At 40.0% G+C, this 19,009-nt stretch overlaps 1 protein-coding gene across 1 annotated transcript in view; it reads left to right on the top strand.

Annotated features, from left to right (window-relative positions):
* The window catches only part of LOC129246072 (protein N-terminal glutamine amidohydrolase), a 93,952-nt gene that overhangs the window by 56,531 nt on the left and 18,412 nt on the right, over nucleotides 1-19,009 (top strand). Inside the window, exon 2 of the mRNA XM_054884600.1 lies at nucleotides 14,873-15,026. Coding sequence (XP_054740575.1) covers nucleotides 14,873-15,026 — 154 coding nt within the window. The remainder of the gene's footprint in view (nucleotides 1-14,872; nucleotides 15,027-19,009) is intronic.

Raw genomic sequence — 19,009 nt, 5'->3', positions numbered from 1 at the left:
AATTTAGTTTATTTTAGATTTAGTTATTTTTATTCACACTAAAATCCGCCAAACAATCGTTGCATGAATGCCTCATTGCTGAGATAACGTCGAGATATCGATGCTGAAGTCGTTCGGCAACACTTTGCGCGCTACAGCATCAATATTCTCAACAGACTGTCCAGGTTTTGGGCTGCTAGTCTTTTTTTTATACTCGACAGAACCCGTTTCTTGACATTTTTTTCATCACTCTTTGAACTGTCGACTCATTCGGACGATTATTTCCGCCAAAAAAATCATGCATTTTGAGATAATATCAGAACCCTCTAACTCCTAGTTGGAGCATAGGGCATCAACAACTCCACTGCGCCATGAAAGGACTCGAAGTTCATTCTAAAGAATGAACACGAAAATTATCGGTCGGGCGAAAACCATTATAATTTTCATCATCAATTTTTAGAAGCTATCAAAAAAATGTTTATTTTATTTTCTGCTTTATTAACCCTTTGGAGACGGAGCCCCTCGATGGGCGAGCGTCGCTGAGGACGAGAGGTATTAGAGTGCGCAGTAAAGAAAATAAATACTTTGAACGATATAAAAACTAAGAGTTTATTTAACACAAGAAAAGTTTTCATAGAATCAAAAAATAATTATAAACAAACTGCTATCACGGCTAGTGTTGAAACACCTGAGTGGATTCCTTATTTCACGGATTTCACTTCCAATTGACGAAGTAAAGCCCTCACCTTCAATCTTATCAGATTCAAAGTAACATTCGTCAGAACTGTCACTAACTAACGTATGATCTCTAGAGCGCTTAGCCTTCGTGCGTAGGATAAAATATAAAATATATAAAAATTCTGCTGGCTCCACTGGCATTGACACTGAGAGACTAAATCGAAGAACTGAAATTCGTTCTGACTCTATCGTCGTCTCACATTGTAAGTTTACATTATAAGGAAGATAAGACTTCATCGCTAATGTCCCCTAATATCTTTGAATGAAAACGTGACTCTTATCGCTCAGAACGACAGACGTCGCGAGCCTTGCACTAAACGGCTTGGGCGCCGACAGCCGTCCCCAAAAGGTTAACCCTACTATTGTTAGCAAAAAACTCATATAAATTCTCTATGTTGGTTCAATTTAGACTTGGCTTCTCTAATTAGGCGATTGAAATGTGTGTTTGTTACGGTATCTGCCGCTCTCTGCCAATTAATTTTGAGCTGCTGTTCATTTTTAATTTCTGTTTATATTTTTAGCAATTTTCTTTAACAATTACCCAATATTTTAACATGGTTCCCAATCCCTGTGCTTTTCATACCAGTTCACGGCAAGACTTCTATAATGACACGATGCCAAATCGGGCCAGAACAGAACTGAGTCTGTATTTTGTTTTATGAATAGCAGCAAACGTTTTTGCAAACTCTCCTTCATATAAATTTCTTGATTTCTAGTGCCCGTGTTAATGAAGGTTTTGCTTTTCATACCACACTGGCAGAGATGGTTTGTCAAACCAAATATTTCTTAGGGAACATCTCCAACATTTTCAGCTTAAAGCTACCTAAAACTCCTCCTCTCTTCGTTTCAGTATAAAACTCAGCGCCCTGCATCTGCTTAAGGTCGGCTTTGACGTATCGTCCATGTTCGTCCTTAACCGCCCAGCCATATTTATGGAGGTTTTGACTGTATCATTTCCACGCACGTGCTACAATCTTTTTATATTGGGTTGGGGAAAAATAAATGTCGTATTTGTGATCGAAATTTAACGCTTTTTTTAGCGTACTTAGAATTATCCGATCCAAGTCAAATATCCCCGTTTTGTTCGCAAATTTGTTGCCATTAGAAGGCAACTTCATTATTCCCCCGATCTTTTTCGCTTGGCGCTGTCGTACACGATCCACTTTTCATCGCCAGTCACCATCCGCATCAAAAATGGGTCAAGTTCGTTCCGTTCCACGTGTGGCACCCAAACATCCAGCTATTTTTGGAATCCAATCTTCTGCAAATGATTCCAAACGGTTTTGTGGTCTACACCAAGTACCTGACTAATCGAGCGAATGCTCACATGCCGGTCTCTTTGGATAATTTCAACGATTTTATCAGTCTCTACGACGATTGGCCTACCAGTACGAGGTGCATCTTCGACACCTACTACACCAGAACGAAATCGATCGAACCAACGCTGTGCTGTGCGAATCGTTACAGTATCAGGCCCATAAACTTTACAAATTTTTTTCGCCGCCTTCGTTGCATTTTTACCTCTAAGATAGTAAAAACGTTAAATATGATGAATTTCTTGCTTGGTGGACTCCATCTTTGACGCGCTATAATTTAAGACTGAAACGTACGATCACAACACTGTCAAAGAGACACTTGTAGTACAGATTATCGTCTTCAAATCGCCGTTTAGTGTCACCCGATGCAATAAGTACAACGCAAGATATGTTTAAATGTCGCGCTCAATTGACAAAATACGACATTACTTTTTCCCCAACCCAATATGATCGTAAACCTTCACTTTTGTATGCTTTTTGGACGTAACCTTTCGACTTATAGACCTGTTTTGCAGCATCTTGAAGTGAAAGGTAACACTTTTTTCGAAATAATGGCACCACTTCTTCGGCTTCTGGCTTCCTTTTTACCTTCGTTCTACGGACAAGGTTTCACTCAACTTTTTTATCACATAAGTTACCATACTTTTCAGACTATTTAAAGATTTTGCGATGGCATTGTTGCGACAAATTACTTCTTGCGCCCAATTTTCTCCTTACTTAGCCGAACACATTTTGGAAAGTACGTAGAAGTCAAGAAAAGTGAATATGCCAATTAACAACGATAACAATAAACATTATGAATACGTGTACTAATTTTTTATTTACAGTTAGTTTTAGGCAAGTGATGAGTAAACACCATCGACTAGTTTTTTTCATGTCCATTCTTTAAGTCTTATTCAAAGACTTCATATCCGCATCCGTTGAACAGCGCTCGGTGATTCGGGGTCTGCCTATATATCGTCGTGGCTGTTGGAAGTTGTTTCTCGCAGCTTCCGCTTAGCGATGTTGCCGTCACTCTTGCTCAGAGTGTGGCAGGTCCATTGCCACTTCCGGCTGTGGATTTCAGTCGCCACATCGGTTTGATTAGCCTTCCTTAGTAATTCGGTGTTAGATATAGTTTGAGAACAGAAAATTCGCATTACGCGGCGCAAGCAGCGATTAATGAACATTTGGAGACGACTTCAGATCAAAGAGGTGACCTTCCACCTTTCTTGTAAAGCCACATAGCTGGGCAGACTTGACTCATGCGTTGAAAATTCGCAGTTTGGTGTGCGTAGTTATTTTATGTTATTATATTGCCCAAGCAGAATACTCGTCCGGGCCACTCCGAAGTGAATGGCAATCAGGACCTCTTGCGTGGACTTCTACACACAGAACCATCCTCCAACGGATAATCTGTCCAGTCAAGCAACGCTATTTTGGACTAAGTTGGAACAAAATTAACACTCTATAAGGCTCTCATCATGGCCGTCTTAACGTACGGCGCAGAAGCTTGAACGATGATAAAATCCGATGAGGCGTTCCTTGGAGTGTTTGAGAGAAAGATTCTACGGAAGATTTTTGGACCTCTACGCGTTGCTGACGGCGAGTATCGTAGAAGGCGGGTGTACGAGCTTTACGACTGCATAGAGCGGTTTCGTGACCCAGCTATGTCGTCCGAATGGATACAAACGGTCCGACTCTGAAATTAGTGGATGCGGGACCAGCTGCGATGCGGTAGCAGAGGAGGAGGAAGGCCTTCTTTTCGTTGGAGGGATCAGGTCGATAAAGACTTGGCTTCACTTGGTGTGTCCAATTGGCACCGGTTAACACGAGAAATATCAGTCTCACTTTCTCCATCTGCGGCGATCACACATCCCAAGTAGCAATTATTCTCGTTTTCAAAATTTGTTGTTCGTAAAAGTCTGCTATTTTCATAAAAAATTTCAATAATTTTAACGCTTGCCAAAATTGTACATCTGTATTCTAAACAATTGTCAAAGATGACATAAAAAACCATGTACTGGCTATTCACTACTGACATCGAGGCGTCAGTTTTGAAAGACCCTTTATTACCATTTTATACTTTGGCTATGCCTCTTTTTGGTTTGAGTTTTGGTTAGTTTCACTGTTGTTATTGTTGTAGCTGCTTGCTACCAACGCACACTGGGCCAGAAGACCCGAGTGAGTGGCCAAAACTCTTTTTTCTTAGGAAAAGGCCATAAAACCGATTGAAACCACGTTTATTATAGTTTTTTAACTCTATGAATGCGAATCTGAAGTCAACTTTGAGAAATTCAAAATGGCGGATCCAAAATGGCGGACATAAAATTTAAAAATCAGTATTTTTGTTTCAAACTCAGAATCTAGGGGTTTAGAACAAAGAAAATACGTCTAGAATTAGCTGTACTCATACACCCAGGATACACCGCGAGGAGGATTCTAGTATGATTTAGTATCCCAATTTTTTTTTTGTAATTTTTGTAATTTTTAATTTTTTTTTGTAATTTTTAATTTTTTTTGTTGTAATTTTTGTAGTTTTTAATTTTTTTTAATTTGACTTAATTTTTGAATCTGCATTTAAGCTCAATTTATTCAAAATCAGAAGTTTCTTCTTCTGATAGTTCAAGTTCATCTAGAAGTTTGTGAACGTCATTAGACGCAATCATTTCATGATCGCGTTCGGCCTCTGTTTCATCTTCCGATTCATATTCGTCTTCATTTGCACTGGCACTGCTATTATCATTTTCCATATTTTGAGTATCTAACAAAAGTAACTGTTTAACTTCTGCTGAAAGTGGTAAACGTCTTCTGTTATTAGCTCTAGACAACCTGTTCATACTAGACAGTAATGGATCAGAAGTATCTAGTAATCGATTAAAGAGATCCTCTAAGTTTGTTTTCCTATCACATTGTCTACTGTGCCTGAGTCTGAAGTTTCTGTAATCTTTGTTTCTCGATTCAGATGCCTCTTCTCCATATACACCAACTGGTAAAGTACAATGTCTTATTATTTCTCCAGCATGAATCAAGATTTTATTAAGAGTTGCTGGCATTGGAGACCAAGGATACAAGGTAACATACAAGCTTGCAGTGGTTAAGCAGAATTCTTCAAATTTTTCTGTGTTGAATGGTAGCTGACAAGAAAGGCAAACTAAAATAATTTTCAAATTATTTACGAACTGGCAATCAATCTTTAAGCATTCAGCAAAAATCTCTGCATTTCTGACAATGTTTAACTACATAGTTAGAGCAGAGCATTATTTGGGGTACTACTGCTGCTCTGAAGTAGTAAATACAAACACTGAACTAAACTCGATTTTCCCTCGGTAGTTTTGGCTCAAACATTAATGGGTCAGAATTATTTGAGATTTCTCTCACACTAATATCGATATTTCAGACATGTTTATGAAAAGGCGCAAAAAGGCGCATATATACCTTATTTAATACTTCTTTACGAACAATTTGGCATAAAATTTAACTCATTTGATAGGGGAACTTCGGGGAACTTTGTTTTCAAAGTAAGTCATGTATGAATAAAAAACAGATTTTGTTGATTAAATGTTAAAAAAAAAACTTATTCAACATAAATACACATGGTTTCAATTATAAATTATTTTTTGATATCCATAAAGAAAAGTTATGGACGATAATAACATCTTGAGTAGTATTTTTCACAACAACGTATTGATAAACATTGTTTGAAAGTGTTAAAAATCGAACTAAAACTTTGACTTTGAACTGTTACATAAAAAAACTAATTGATAAAAACTAATGAAACTTCATAATTTGGTGTAAAAAATTACTCAAAATAAGATGATGTTATAAATTTCCTGTTTAAATTAAGTCGACAATTTTTATTTTTGGCCACTCACTCGGGTCTTTTGGCCCAGTGTGCAACGTTACTATTCTACATACAGTTTGCTGTGACTGCCTTCTCAAACCGAGCGGATGTGTGGGGTGTATGTACAGTGTTGCGCAAAACTTTTGCAGCCCTTTTGTGTTTATTACTTGTACTCGACATCTTGGGTTAACCAATTTTATAAGATTTGCCAGGAAATATAATTTCAAGTTTGAAAACCGAGCCAACGAAGTCGCGGGACTGATGCCAACATGAACAAAAATGGTTATTTGTTTGAAGTGACAGAACTCTGAAACAACTCGTATTTGATTATCTATTTCGGGAACTAACACCGAATTTGGCAATTGTAAAGTAAATTTCGGCATTTCTTATTCAGAGTTAACTGAAATTCGAATTACAAGTAATTTTATATTTATGGAGTTTCTATTATCTATTTTCGTGTTTTCTGCTCCGTATAATGCGAAGACTTTTCTTTACCTTTTTCAAAGCTTTTCGAGGTTAGGCTTGTGAAGGAGATGTGCATAAAACTAAACCGATTCCAACCATTTTTCGATTTTTTTCTTAATTTACGGTATATACCTATGAAATGAGACTTTCAGCTATTAGTCCATAGATGTCGCTAGGAGAACGAGGACCGTGGTCGGCTACCGAAAAAGTTTGAGGACGCCGAATTGCAAGCATTGTTGGATGAAGATGATGGTCAAACACACGAAATGATGGCAGAGCAGTTGGGAGTGACCCAAAAAACCATTTCCTAACGTTTGAAAGGCATGGGCATGATTTTAAAGGTCGGAAGATGGGTGCCGCATGAACTGACTTGATGGCAATGCACCGCCACATCGAACAAGAGCGACCCGGGAATTGGTGGAGACGTACGATTGGGAACCGCTGGTGCATGCGGCTTACTCACCAGTCTTGGCGCCTTCCGATTATCATTTGTTTGCATCGATGGGCCACGCACTTTACGAGCAGCGCTTCAAATCTCACGAAGAAGGCAAAAAATGGATCGATGATTGGTTTGCGGCTAAAGACGGCCAATTTTTTTGCCGCGGCATCCACAAATTGCCTGAGAGATGGAGAACATGTGTCGCAGGCGATGGCTATTAATTTGAAGACTAAATTTGTAACCATTTTTTGTTAATAAACGTTTGAAATTGAAAAAAAGTCTCATTTCATACCAAAAATGAAAGCGTCTACTTTTTCTTATTTATGGGTCTAAAAATATATGGGTCTGAACCATTGTATGACCTTATGAAATTATATTTTCTAATATCTCTGCATATTCAAAAACCTCGGAAAATATCGATCAACTTACTCTATTCGTGGTAATCAGCAGGCAGCAGAAATTTGGCTGGTTTTCAAAGTTGAAAATTTGGTCATTCATCCGCTAACTTTGGTCATTTTGCTCAAGTGTGCAAGGGTGCTTAAATTTTCGCCAATCCTGTAGACACTGTAAACGCGTATACATACGTAGAAGTGTAAAAAATTCCACTTTAGTTGCATATTTCAGTTGCCAAAGTTCGCTTATGGCGAGGTGTTGGCACATCCGTGTGCGGCTCGCCGCTTCCTACTTTTCTATTTCCTGTGGGTATAATTTGAAAAACTATTTTTTTTTTTTGTGCATTTAGTTTAAAAACTAAAATAGAGGCGAAAATGGAATAATTGCTGAAAGTGTTAATATGCGTTTGAGTAGAGAGAGGGAGAGAGAGAGAGAGGGGCACAAAAACTATATTTTTTCTTTCCTTGATGAATATAACAAAAATCAGCGAGTAAGAATATATAATATATATGTACATTTAGCCTTACCGCAAATATTTTTTTCCGTTTTTTTGTAGGGGGTACTTGCGTTCTAACCCCACTATATAATCTGTAAAAGCAGCTATTCATGAGAAGGACAAAAATCGAAAGAGAATCTTGGCCTAAATATTACATGCGCCTGATAAGTATTTTATCTTATTTTTTATATCAAACAACTACTTGTAAGACATATTTGTTGTCACGCTTGGCGTTGGCTTGACTGCCTTCAAATTAAAAGCAACAAAACTACTCGTATGTTAGGTTAGCTTAGGTTGAGCTGGCTGGCTGAAAGCCATCACATAGACCTATTGGTCCTTAGTGGTACCAGATGGAGCTAGACCCTTACGTTTCTTTGTAGTAGGCATCTTGTAATACGTCTGGGTCTTTTGCGAATCTAAATAAGCTCTGAAGCTCTAACCCCGAGAAACATTCTAACCTTTCATATTGTAGAGCTCCTAAACATTTCATTCGGGTTCTAGCTAATGCAGGGCAAAAACATAGAAGGTGTTCAAGAGTTTCCCTCTCTTCGAGTTCATTGCAAAATCTGCAGCTATCCTTGTTTGTAATTCATATCTTGTATTGAATGTCTGTAAACAACGCTGTTGGCAATCTCATCTACAATTTCGTTTCCTGCAATGCCCTTATGTCCGGGTACCCAATAGAAGTATAACCGTCTGTCTGTGGCTAGTCTCACTATGGCTTCCCTGGTCCTAAGAACGTTTTTGGATGTTTCATATGAGTTTATTGCGGTTACTGCCGCTTGACTCTCAACATATATATTTATGTGGGAGTTTCTGCAGCCTTTCCTACCGCAAAGACATCTGCTTGAAAGAAACTGCAATGTTCAGGGAGCTTTATTGGGCGTGTGATGTCCAGCTCTGCGCAATAAATTCCTGCACCTACTCCGTTCATCGTTTTCGAGCCGTCGGTAAATATGTGAAGCGTATTGGGGCTACGTTTCATACCTCTTTTCCACCCCTCTTCTCCTATTATTGTTCGGAATCGCTTCATCCAATTGTATTTCGGAGTCATATAGTCCGTATTGGTCCGATAACTCACACATATTAAGCTATATTCGAATATTTTACAGGTAAATTCATCCGTTGCGTTAAGTCTTGCTGCTAGACCTTCTGCCGCAATGTCAATCGGTGGTAGGTTGAGTATTCTTTCAAGTGCTTTTACTCGTGTGTAAAATACAAAAAAAAAAGTTTTACTCAAAAATGCTTCTATTATTAACACAATTCGGAACAGCTTAACTCCACAAAATAAAAAGTGTAGAAGTGATATGAAAATTGTTATTCACGATTCCCCTAGCCATGCTGACTTGTTTCCCAAAATTAACCCATTAACGACGAAAAGGTATATATATATCTAACCCCACACCCTTTTTGGGTGTTTGGCTGAGCTATTCCTCCTATTTGCAGCGTGCGTTTTGATGTTGTTCCACAAATGGAGGGGCCTACAGTTTTAAGCCGACTCCGAACAGCACATATTTCTTATGAAGGGCCTTTCCATGGCCGAAATACACTCGGGGGTTTTCCATTGTCTGCCGATGGGCCACCGTTATTAGAAAAAATGTTTTCTTCATTTTGGTGTTTCACCAAGACTCGACCCTACGTTCCGAATGATAGTCACCCACTAACCATTTGGCTACGGCGGCCGCCGTTGATTTAGTTAAGCATAAAATGCTTTCATGAAAGTATAACTTCTCTCATCCGAAAGAATTTTTGAAGTGAAACTTCTTAGGCGTCGATGGACGAGCGCGAATGGAGAGTAGGGTTCAAGGTCATGCAACGTTTTGGGCGTTTTCGTTCCGCGAGAGAGAAAAAAGATATAGCGTAGAGGAAAAGGAGAGAGAAAGCTAAACCCTATTAGTATATATATGTCTTAGATACACTTTAGGATATTTTTCCTGAGTTTTTCCTTGTGGTTGCTAATTTCTAGTGAGAAATAACACTGCCTACTTTTCGACGCTTGTTTGTTGGTGCAAACTTGTAGGAAATATATTTTTGGTGCCTACTTTTTGGTGTTATATTTCCTTGGTGCCTACTGTTTGGGGCGTCCCGATTTTTTTGGCATTTTGGTTTTGGTGCCTACTTTTTGGCGTTATTTGCGTTTCCTGGCTAGTGCTTGTGCGGACTATAAAGTGCTATCCATTCCGACGTCGGATTTAGTGGTATTGCCTTGCGGTAATTTGTGCCGTTGCTGCGGTCCTGGAATCGCTGCGTTTGTGCAGGTGATAAACGCTCGGAGTAGTTCGCGTTGTTGCCACGGTTTGTATCCGGCGTTTACCTACACCGGTCGACACTTCTCCGTTTTTTGTAAATTTTGTCTATTTGTATTCTCTGCAAATGTTGTGAATTTATTTAGATATATATTCTTTCTCTCTCTCTCTCTCACTCTCTCATTCTCTCTCGAGTATCTCCCTCTATCTTTGTCTGCCTTGAAAGTTTCACTTCTGTTATGTCTACTAAGCTGCACGCACTTTTTTTGATTGCACTTCTGATCGCATCGAATGTTTTTACAGGTATTCAATTTTGAAATTTCATTATTTTGAGAGCATCACAAAATTTGACAACCTCTTTGTGGTAGCTGCTGTAGGCCGCAAAGTTTTTTTTTGCTCGACTTGAAAGAACTCAAATGGAGTTCCTTTTCCTACAAAAGTTAGGGTATAAGACAGCTCAGAATACAAGGAAGCTGAACTAATCCAAAGGATCACTTATCCAAAGGCCGCTAGACATATAAGTTGATTCCCAAACAAGATGAATGGATAAGTAGAAAATAAGGTGAAACAAATTTTTATCTAACCGAGATTCTTTGACAAACGTTGATGGAGTGTGTTGAGCTAAAACTGAAAAAGGCGATTGTGTGTCATGTTAGAATGCTACTTTGGCTTTGTTTAAATTTTCAGCTACTTATGGACCGGCCAATTCCCAAATTATTTATTTCTATGCTTGTATCAATTTATGTTCAACGCGCAACATCTCATTCCACTGACACCGCGTGCTCATCTCCTCTGGAGGTTTACGCCACTAATTCACAACTCTTGTCCACTTCGTATGTGAGTAAATATCTACGGCTCGGTGGAATGGGGTTGCAAAGTGCTGACCTCATTTTCAAACACACTGGTGACTTGTTCTGGTGCTACGTGAGCTATTTCTACTATTTGATTATGCAGATACATATTTTCTACATTTATTTACATGAAATACAAATGCCAAATATATTTTTAACCGAATAACAATGAAACTTCCGTACGCTTAAGCTTTATTTGTATGCCACTTTAGTGCCATTTGCAACAAAGTGGAACTTATTGGCTCGCTATTGAGTAAAGCCAATTGCAAGCAACTGTTTAGGGCGTCAATATTCCCACGTTAAAGGATTTTTTGGAGTTTATCTCAAATAAGTAAAATGTCCTTAGTTGAATGCTGGCACGCCACTTTTTGCTTAATTAGCATAAGTTTTTGAAAATTATTCTCAAAAAATGCTTATAAAATCATTTTCAGGATCGAGAAATTCATTTCTGAGGCTTCTTTTTAATTAAGTGTACGTTAGATGGCGCTGTAGGCAAATTTTATTGAACTTCATTCATTTATTGTTATTATTTTGTTTTGTTTAAATAAATACCGACGTGGCCGAAATATGTGCGGCAGTATGGCAACAATGGCATCTCAAATGTTGGCCTCGAACTCGTCCAAAGTGATGGGCATATTATCGTAGACTAAGCACCTGACGTTCTACGATGAACTGTGGTGTGGAAGTTGACCTGAGACAAAAGTTTCGCCATTAGACATTACAAAGTCGGTGACAGTTGCTACCCCAGTCCACACAATAAAAACAGCCATTGATTCACACTATTATGTACTTTAGTCAAAAGAAGGTGGAAGGAATTAACTTCATGCACCACAACAAGAAAACCATGGCCGTCGTACAACATCCAGAGTACGAATTACCTGTTAGGATGCTCTCGCTCAAACATCTCACGTATTACTGCATTCCATACAGGTCACTGGAAGGTAGGGTATCATGCAGTCAGACTCAACATCCCCTTCAATACCATCTGCAGAAGCTGTCAAGGAGAGAGTGTGAAATAAATTATTTTCCATTAACTATGCGAATGTCCTGGTTTACCTAGAGCAAAACTTCGCTCTTTCGGTAAGCCTTCCTTTCAGCAAATTAATGAAATGTCAAACATAGAAACTCGAAATGGACAAAAAAAATGGGTGGTACTAGTCGCTAATTAGGATTATTTCAATTAGAAAATTAGAAATACTCAACCACTTCAACAACAACAAGGACTTTGCTTGGCTCTAGAGCAAGTAATCGAGTGGTGCCAATTCACATGAACGCAGTGGCCAATTGGTGAACGCTCGCCGTGAGATGAGACAGTCATTAAATTCCACCTTCACAAGCTCAAGCGCGGGCCTCGGTAGCCTAGCGTAAGTGAACTCGTTCCTGGAACCCAAAAGCCTATCCTTTCCATCCTTACTCCCGCACAATAGTCAGCGCATTATTTGCATTGTGGCTGGTAAAACAAGCAAACAAAATCAAAGAAAAAGACACAGTTACACATTGCATCAGTGGCGCCAGCGAGAGGAAGCGGGCAACCGCGGTAATAGCGCAGACACACCAAATTTAGCGAAGTGCTCAACCATCTGTGCGATCCTTCTGGCAGAAAAATTTGAAACACAGATGGCGCTCACAACAGTAAAAAGGCGTTGTTCCTAAGCAAAGACAGGTTGGCATTCCCACTACTTAGGACTGATAGCGGCAGGCTAATCACCTGCCCTGTCAAAAATCAAATATATTAACGAAACCAACGCAAGACAAGTTTTGTCCAGGCCATATGCTCCCGAGAGGAGTGAACAAGGAAAAAAAAGCTCAAGTGCTTCATTCAAGTAAAACAAAAAGTTGAAAAGTTTAGAAAATAAGCCCGCTCCTATCCAAAAATCCAAGTTGTACAAGTTGTGTCTACTAAATAATGAGGATGACTATCTTTTTCTCCAAAGATGTTTACCTACTATCTATTTCAACAAACACCCTTTCATCTCTGCAATGTTCCAAGAGAATCTTCCGTTGGTCGAGATATGATGGGAAGTCTCTTTCTGGTAGCTGCTTCAGGACGCAAAATTCTTTTTTTTTCAACTTCAAAGAACTCAAAACTGCTTAGCATACAAGAAAGCTTAACTAATGGGATCACTTATCCAAAGGCCGCTGGACATATAAGTTGATGCCCAAGCAAGATGAATGGATAAGCAGAAAACACGGCGAACGAGATTTCTATCTCACAGAGACTCTCAGCGGTTATGCCACAGGGAAGATGAGAGTGCAGAGAGTTTGACTCTGACATGGATAGTTCGAAGTTGGACGGAAAGGTTGGCAGAGTAGTATTCTGCGAAGAGCTCCCATCAGACTCAAATTCAGGTTAAAGGATCACTGCAGTGGGTTCCAAGCAGAGGTAGCCGCAATCAAAGAATCAGCTGATTGGCTACCCACATGCGTAATATCTGTTAAGAAAGTACATATTTCCTCTGATAGCCAAGCGGCAATTAGGACCCTGGACTCGATTAGGGTGCATTCGAAATACCTGGCTTTACTTTCGATTGTATAAGGCTAATCTGGGTACCTAGTTTGCGAGATTGCGCTAAACTGCTAAGCGAACGAGCTGGCCACATAGGAGACTTGTGAGGTAGTTTCTCCGCGAAGGGAGAAGATTGGAATCCTCTTGACAACCTACCCTCTGCTACTGGAACGATGGGCTTCGCGTCAACTCAGCGAGCGCTAGGCAAGAACACAAACTTGTAAGGTCGCGAAATCTTTCTGGCGATGTGTGGATTGGAGGCGGTCGAGGAATCTTCTGAGGTTAACAAATCTCAGCTCACAAAATTCGTCGTTCTAAAACACTCAGACTAAAAAGCCCATTGTATTTAAAGCTCTAGAATGATGGTAGATAGTCAAGGAGGGAAGGTGAAAAGTATCAGATAAAGAGATAGGAAAGGACAGAGACAGAGATAGAACTATCTCTATCCAGTGAGAATTTTTCAGATTCTTTGGCAAATCTGTAAATATCCTCCAGGTGTAGAGAACGGACATCTCATGACATCGGAACCCAAAACTCTTAGTCGTGCTCTAGCAAAGGCAGGACACTCACAGAGAAAGTGCTCAGTGCTATCCGCCTCCTCCAAACATGACAGACACACCGGGTCCTCAATGATTCCAATGGTGGTCATATGCTGACCTCATGGGTTGCGTCCTGTAATGATACCGACCATCAACCGAATGTCTTTCCTTCTCAGTTTTAGTAGAAAGTTTGACAGTTTTCTGTTCGGACTTGTCACAAAACACTTTGCAGTTCTGCAGTGTTCTAGACCGGACCATCGCTCTTTACTTGGAATTACTTCGAGTTTTTTTTTGCGTCAGCCGTAAGGAGGAAGTGGTACTATCTCAGCAGCTTCTCCTTAGCTGCTCTCGCGGGACTAAGATTTACGCATCTCGGCTCTCACTTCTTTCCTATGCCTGCTGATAGAGCAGGCCTTGATATTAAAAATCTGATGAACTTCATCCGCAGCATAAAGTGGCTAACATAACCGCAAATCAGACGTCGTTCGTAATCTCTTTGCGTCCTATTGGTTTCCTTCACCTCTTTTCTCTTGCAATGGTATGACAAAGGATGAATTTGATTTCTTCGTCCAAGTTGGCCCACTAACCTAACCTAACCGACTAATTCGTTAACGAGGTACACGCCTTTTCTCCAAAAGTGGGCGTGGTACTGCACATTTATCAAAGTTTTATTTGTGTCGGGCGTCTCTTTTGGTACTAAATTTTAACAATGTTATATGGAAGGTAAGCATGGGTATTGACCCATTTTGCTGACTCCGTTTCGGCCGTTAATGTACAGTTAGTGTATCAACTAGAGTCGACTTAATTCCCACACCTCATAATAGCATCCACAAAAAAATAAACAACCAAAAGCATTTGCTTGTAAAATAACTCTGACAAATCCTAATATCACTCCACAGTGTCTTAGCAAGGCTTTGTTATAAACCATTTTGCTGTTGGTTTACCTGTTGTTGTTTGAATTTTAACATTCCTGATAACTCATTCTTATGCATGCCGCTTATTCACACCACTTATTCATCTACATACTTAAATTCTTTGTACTTATCCTCTTCTCTTCCTCAACATATTCAATATTTTACAGCGAGGAGAATGTGTGGAAATTATCCGAGCAAGTGAAGAAAACACGCATCGATGAACTTTCAAAGTGTTACGCGGTGTTCGTGTCGAATGAGGGACGTACTGTGCCGTTGTGGCGCCAAAAAGCAGGACGTGGCGATGATCAGGTCGTGATATGGGTAAGTAACACAAATCAAACAACAATATGTGTAAAGTTCGAGAGGGCGCACAAAATACTCGTACTAGAAAAAAGAAAACAAACAAAAACAACTTGAGCACTCGAATAAAGCGCAACACATTCAATAGCGTGCAAGTGGCACTTGTAAGCGCTTGTCGCTGTCGCTGCTCTTGTTGCTCAACTGCTGTTGCTTCTACATCGTTTCCATGCAGATGCCACATTTAAACTGTTACAAAGCTAGAGTCGAATATCTTACACTTTTCTATCTAATACTCTTTTCTTGTCTTATGCTTTGCACCCCAATTTCAGTCCGTTCGATTATGCCAACATTAGAAGATGACAAGCAGGCTTACGGGGCGTATCAGTAACATGCTTTGTACCAGGGCGCACATACGAGTGTGTGTGTATGTATGTAAATACGAAAACTCGCCCGAACGAGCATACAGGGTGTATTTCATTTTTCGGCTGTGTGTTTGTTTAATAACTCTTTAATTGTATAAAATTTTGTAATTTATATTATATTTTATTGATTGATTTGACGGCCTTTAGTGTGGTATGATGACTATATAAGTAATACATCTTGATCAAAATGTTCCCGGAGTATTTTCAGAAAATTGAAAATACAAGTTTATTCCTCAAAAGTCATATTATTGCTTTTATAGTACACTCCATCAACTGCAATGCACTTATCCCAGCGTTTGACTCAACTATCGAAACATTTTTGGAACTCTATTTTCGGTATAAACATCAAAGCCGTCTTCGATTTGTCTATTATTTCCTGTCGGCTGCTAAAATACATGCCGGGTAGCAGTTTTTTGGCCAAACCAAACAGAAAAAAATCGGAGGGAGCCATATCAGATGAATTCAATTCCTTATTAAATTAAATTGCGGCCATTCATCAACTTTTCTTTCACTTTATTGAAGTTTTTACAAATGTCAAGCAATGTCGATAAAATTTTGGTAGTTGGCAACATAACAAAAAAAAAAGCCAACTCAAGTCTGTTCACTTAGATGGTCACCTGGCGGTTGTTCCTGGATCTTTTTGATCTAAATGTATAATGGAAGGACAGGCATTACGAAGCACGTTTTTCCCAATCCTTAAACCTACTCGAATTTCCCGCATCAACATTTGCTGGTATGTGTTGGCCTGTCTTGGTTTGTGGGCCCGTCTTTACGGCCCAACGGAGGGAAAACCACACATACGAAACCGAAGGACTTCAGGCCAATTAGCCTATCATCCTTTTTGTTAAAATCTTTAGAGCGGTTGCTAGATATGCATATCAAAGGAAGGATTTGCGACAAACCATCATCTTCCCAACATCCATACAGCAAAGGCAAATCAGTGAAACAGCGCTCCATGAGCTAGTTCACACAGTCTAGAAATCACTTCACTACAAAAAGTATACCCTCGCTGCCTTTCTAGACATCGAGGGTGCCTTCAATAATATATATCCGGAAGCAATTACCACTTCGCTAACGGAAATGGGAATAAGCAATGCACTAGTCTCGTTTATAGAACGAATTCTAACTGGGCGAACGGCAAGCGCCAATTTGCGTGACATATTCATTAAAAAAATTCCGATCAGGGGTACACCCCAAGGTGGGGTAATATCTCCACTTCTGTGGAACCTAACTGTCAATAATCTACTACAAGAACTTGAAAAAATGGGAGGTAAAATAATATATTATCATATGCCGATGATATTCTAAATACCTTCCAACACTATGTGATCTCCAACAAAGATCTCTCAACAGATAAGCACTTTGGTGTAAAAGGCGAGGACTAGAAGTAAATCCGGAAAAACGGATCTGATACTTTTTAGTAGGAAACACAAAACACCTGCTTTTCAAAAAAATATTCCTAGGAGGGAAACCACTTAGAGTAACAGAAAGGGCAAAATATCTAGGACTTGTACTAGATAGGAAGCTAAATTGGGGGCTCGCAATCGCAGACAGAGCACGCAAAGCTATGACCGCAATGTCATAGCGGAAGGCTTATTGGGAAGAAATGGGGATTGGAACCCAGAATGATACATTGGCTCTACACAGCCGTGGTTAGGCCAATTCTCTACTATGGTATTGTAATATGGTGGAATGTCCTTCAGAAGGGTGTGAACATCAAGAAACTTGACGAGGTTTCAAGACTAGCATCTATTCTGATAACCGGCGCCATGTCAACCACACCATCGAAAGCATTATATGCGACATTAAACTTCATTCCGGTAGATCTGCAGACAATATATAACGCACGCAGTGCGGCAATAAGGCTGAACACTCTAAATAAGTGGTCAAACGCGGATTATGGTCACGGTAAAATCCTGGCTGGCTCTTTGGGGCTTCCCGGACTGGTGGACTATGCACTCCCGCCTATACTTGCCATTACATCGTTTATGACCCTCCTACTCTCAAGGGAAAAGTGGGAACGGGACGATATGAGATATGGCGAGTCCATCCATGTATACATAGATGGCTCAAAGCTTGAAGGCAGGGTGGGCGGAGGTGTATATTCCGAACATCTGGAGATCTCCTTCAGTTTTCGGCTCCCCGACTACTGTAGTGTCTTTCAGGCTGAACTGATGGCAATAATAAAAGCCGCGACACTGATACAGTGTGATGCGATATCCGGAAATGGTATCTACATTTTCACTGATAGCCAAGCGGCGATAAAATCCCTCACAAAACAGTCGACAACCTCCAAGGTAGCCATGAAATGCCGCACATCTCTTAACGAGATGGCTGAGTCATTTCACCTAAAGGTATCATGGGTTCCTGGCCATCGCGGCATTGAGTAACTGTAGAGCCGGTGAACTAGCGAGACTCGGCACTAAATTGACTGATGAGAACATAGATAATGACATAGGGATACTCTTACAAACTTGTAAGCTACTCATCCTTGAGGAAATTTTTAAAGAAAGCAAACGAAAGATGGCGGAATGAAACCACCTGCAAAATCGCCCGTCGAATGTGGCCGACTCTAAATGCTAAACGCACAGAATCTCTGTTAAGCCAAAATAAACACAGTCTTAGCACATTGATCTCAGAGTCATAACGGGGCACTGCCTAATAGGTAGACACGCCTAAGGGATGGGTGTGCAAACACATGACTTCTGTAGAAGTTGTCTAGATGAGGACGAGAAAGAGACAATCTCGCCCCTACTGTGCCACTGTCCTGCTCCAGCCAGACGCAGGTTTACTCTTCTGGGTAGACAATTTTTTAATGAGTTGGAAGATCTCAGTTCTACAGAAATCAGCGATATTTTAAAATTTTTGAAAAGCACACACTGGTTTTAGGAGTGATAGGGACAAGCTCCCCACGCAGCATCACAATGGGATATGAGCCTGAGCCTGAGCCTGAGTGTCCCACAGGACAACCGCTTCAACCTAACCTAACCTAATCTACGAAGTGTAGCAGAATCATCTGAAAGCAAAATCAAATTGTTTTTCTGGGCATAGGATAGGTTAGATTGTTGTGGCAGTGGGCTTAGAATAGTCAACTCAGCCACTTAGGCCATATAGGTCCGTTGTGGTACCACTGCGTAATACGGGAAGCTCAGTATTTATTCATCATGGAACCATTCGGAGTCTCTTATGAAGCGTAGGATCGGTTTTACCCCAACACCGGATAGTTCCGTAAGAGAGTCAAAATGGTATTTTCCTCACAACCTTGCTCTACTCCTAGCTCAGGCTGGACAATTACAGAGGAAGCGTTCTGCTGTTTCTTCCTCTCCCTCATCTCTACAACTTCTGCAGTATTCATAAGGAAATACTCCTAACCTAGAAGAGCGCCTACCTATCAACGCAGTGCACACAAGCCATGACCTTTGAGATGGTTTCTCTTGAGAGGTCGAGCAATTCTCCTGATCTTTTCTTATCTATTTGCAGCCAAATTAGCCAAGTATTTCATTATCTCCATGACCTATTAGAGAATATTATTTTTTATCCTTAATTCGCAAGTTACCATTCCCGAATTCCAATATCGTCTCT

This window comes from Anastrepha obliqua, chromosome 4, assembly GCF_027943255.1.
Source record: "Anastrepha obliqua isolate idAnaObli1 chromosome 4, idAnaObli1_1.0, whole genome shotgun sequence".
In the NCBI taxonomy this organism is placed as follows: domain Eukaryota; kingdom Metazoa; phylum Arthropoda; class Insecta; order Diptera; family Tephritidae; genus Anastrepha; species Anastrepha obliqua.
Note: the sequence above shows the minus strand (reverse complement) of the source record. Positions and strands in the feature narration are given on the sequence as shown.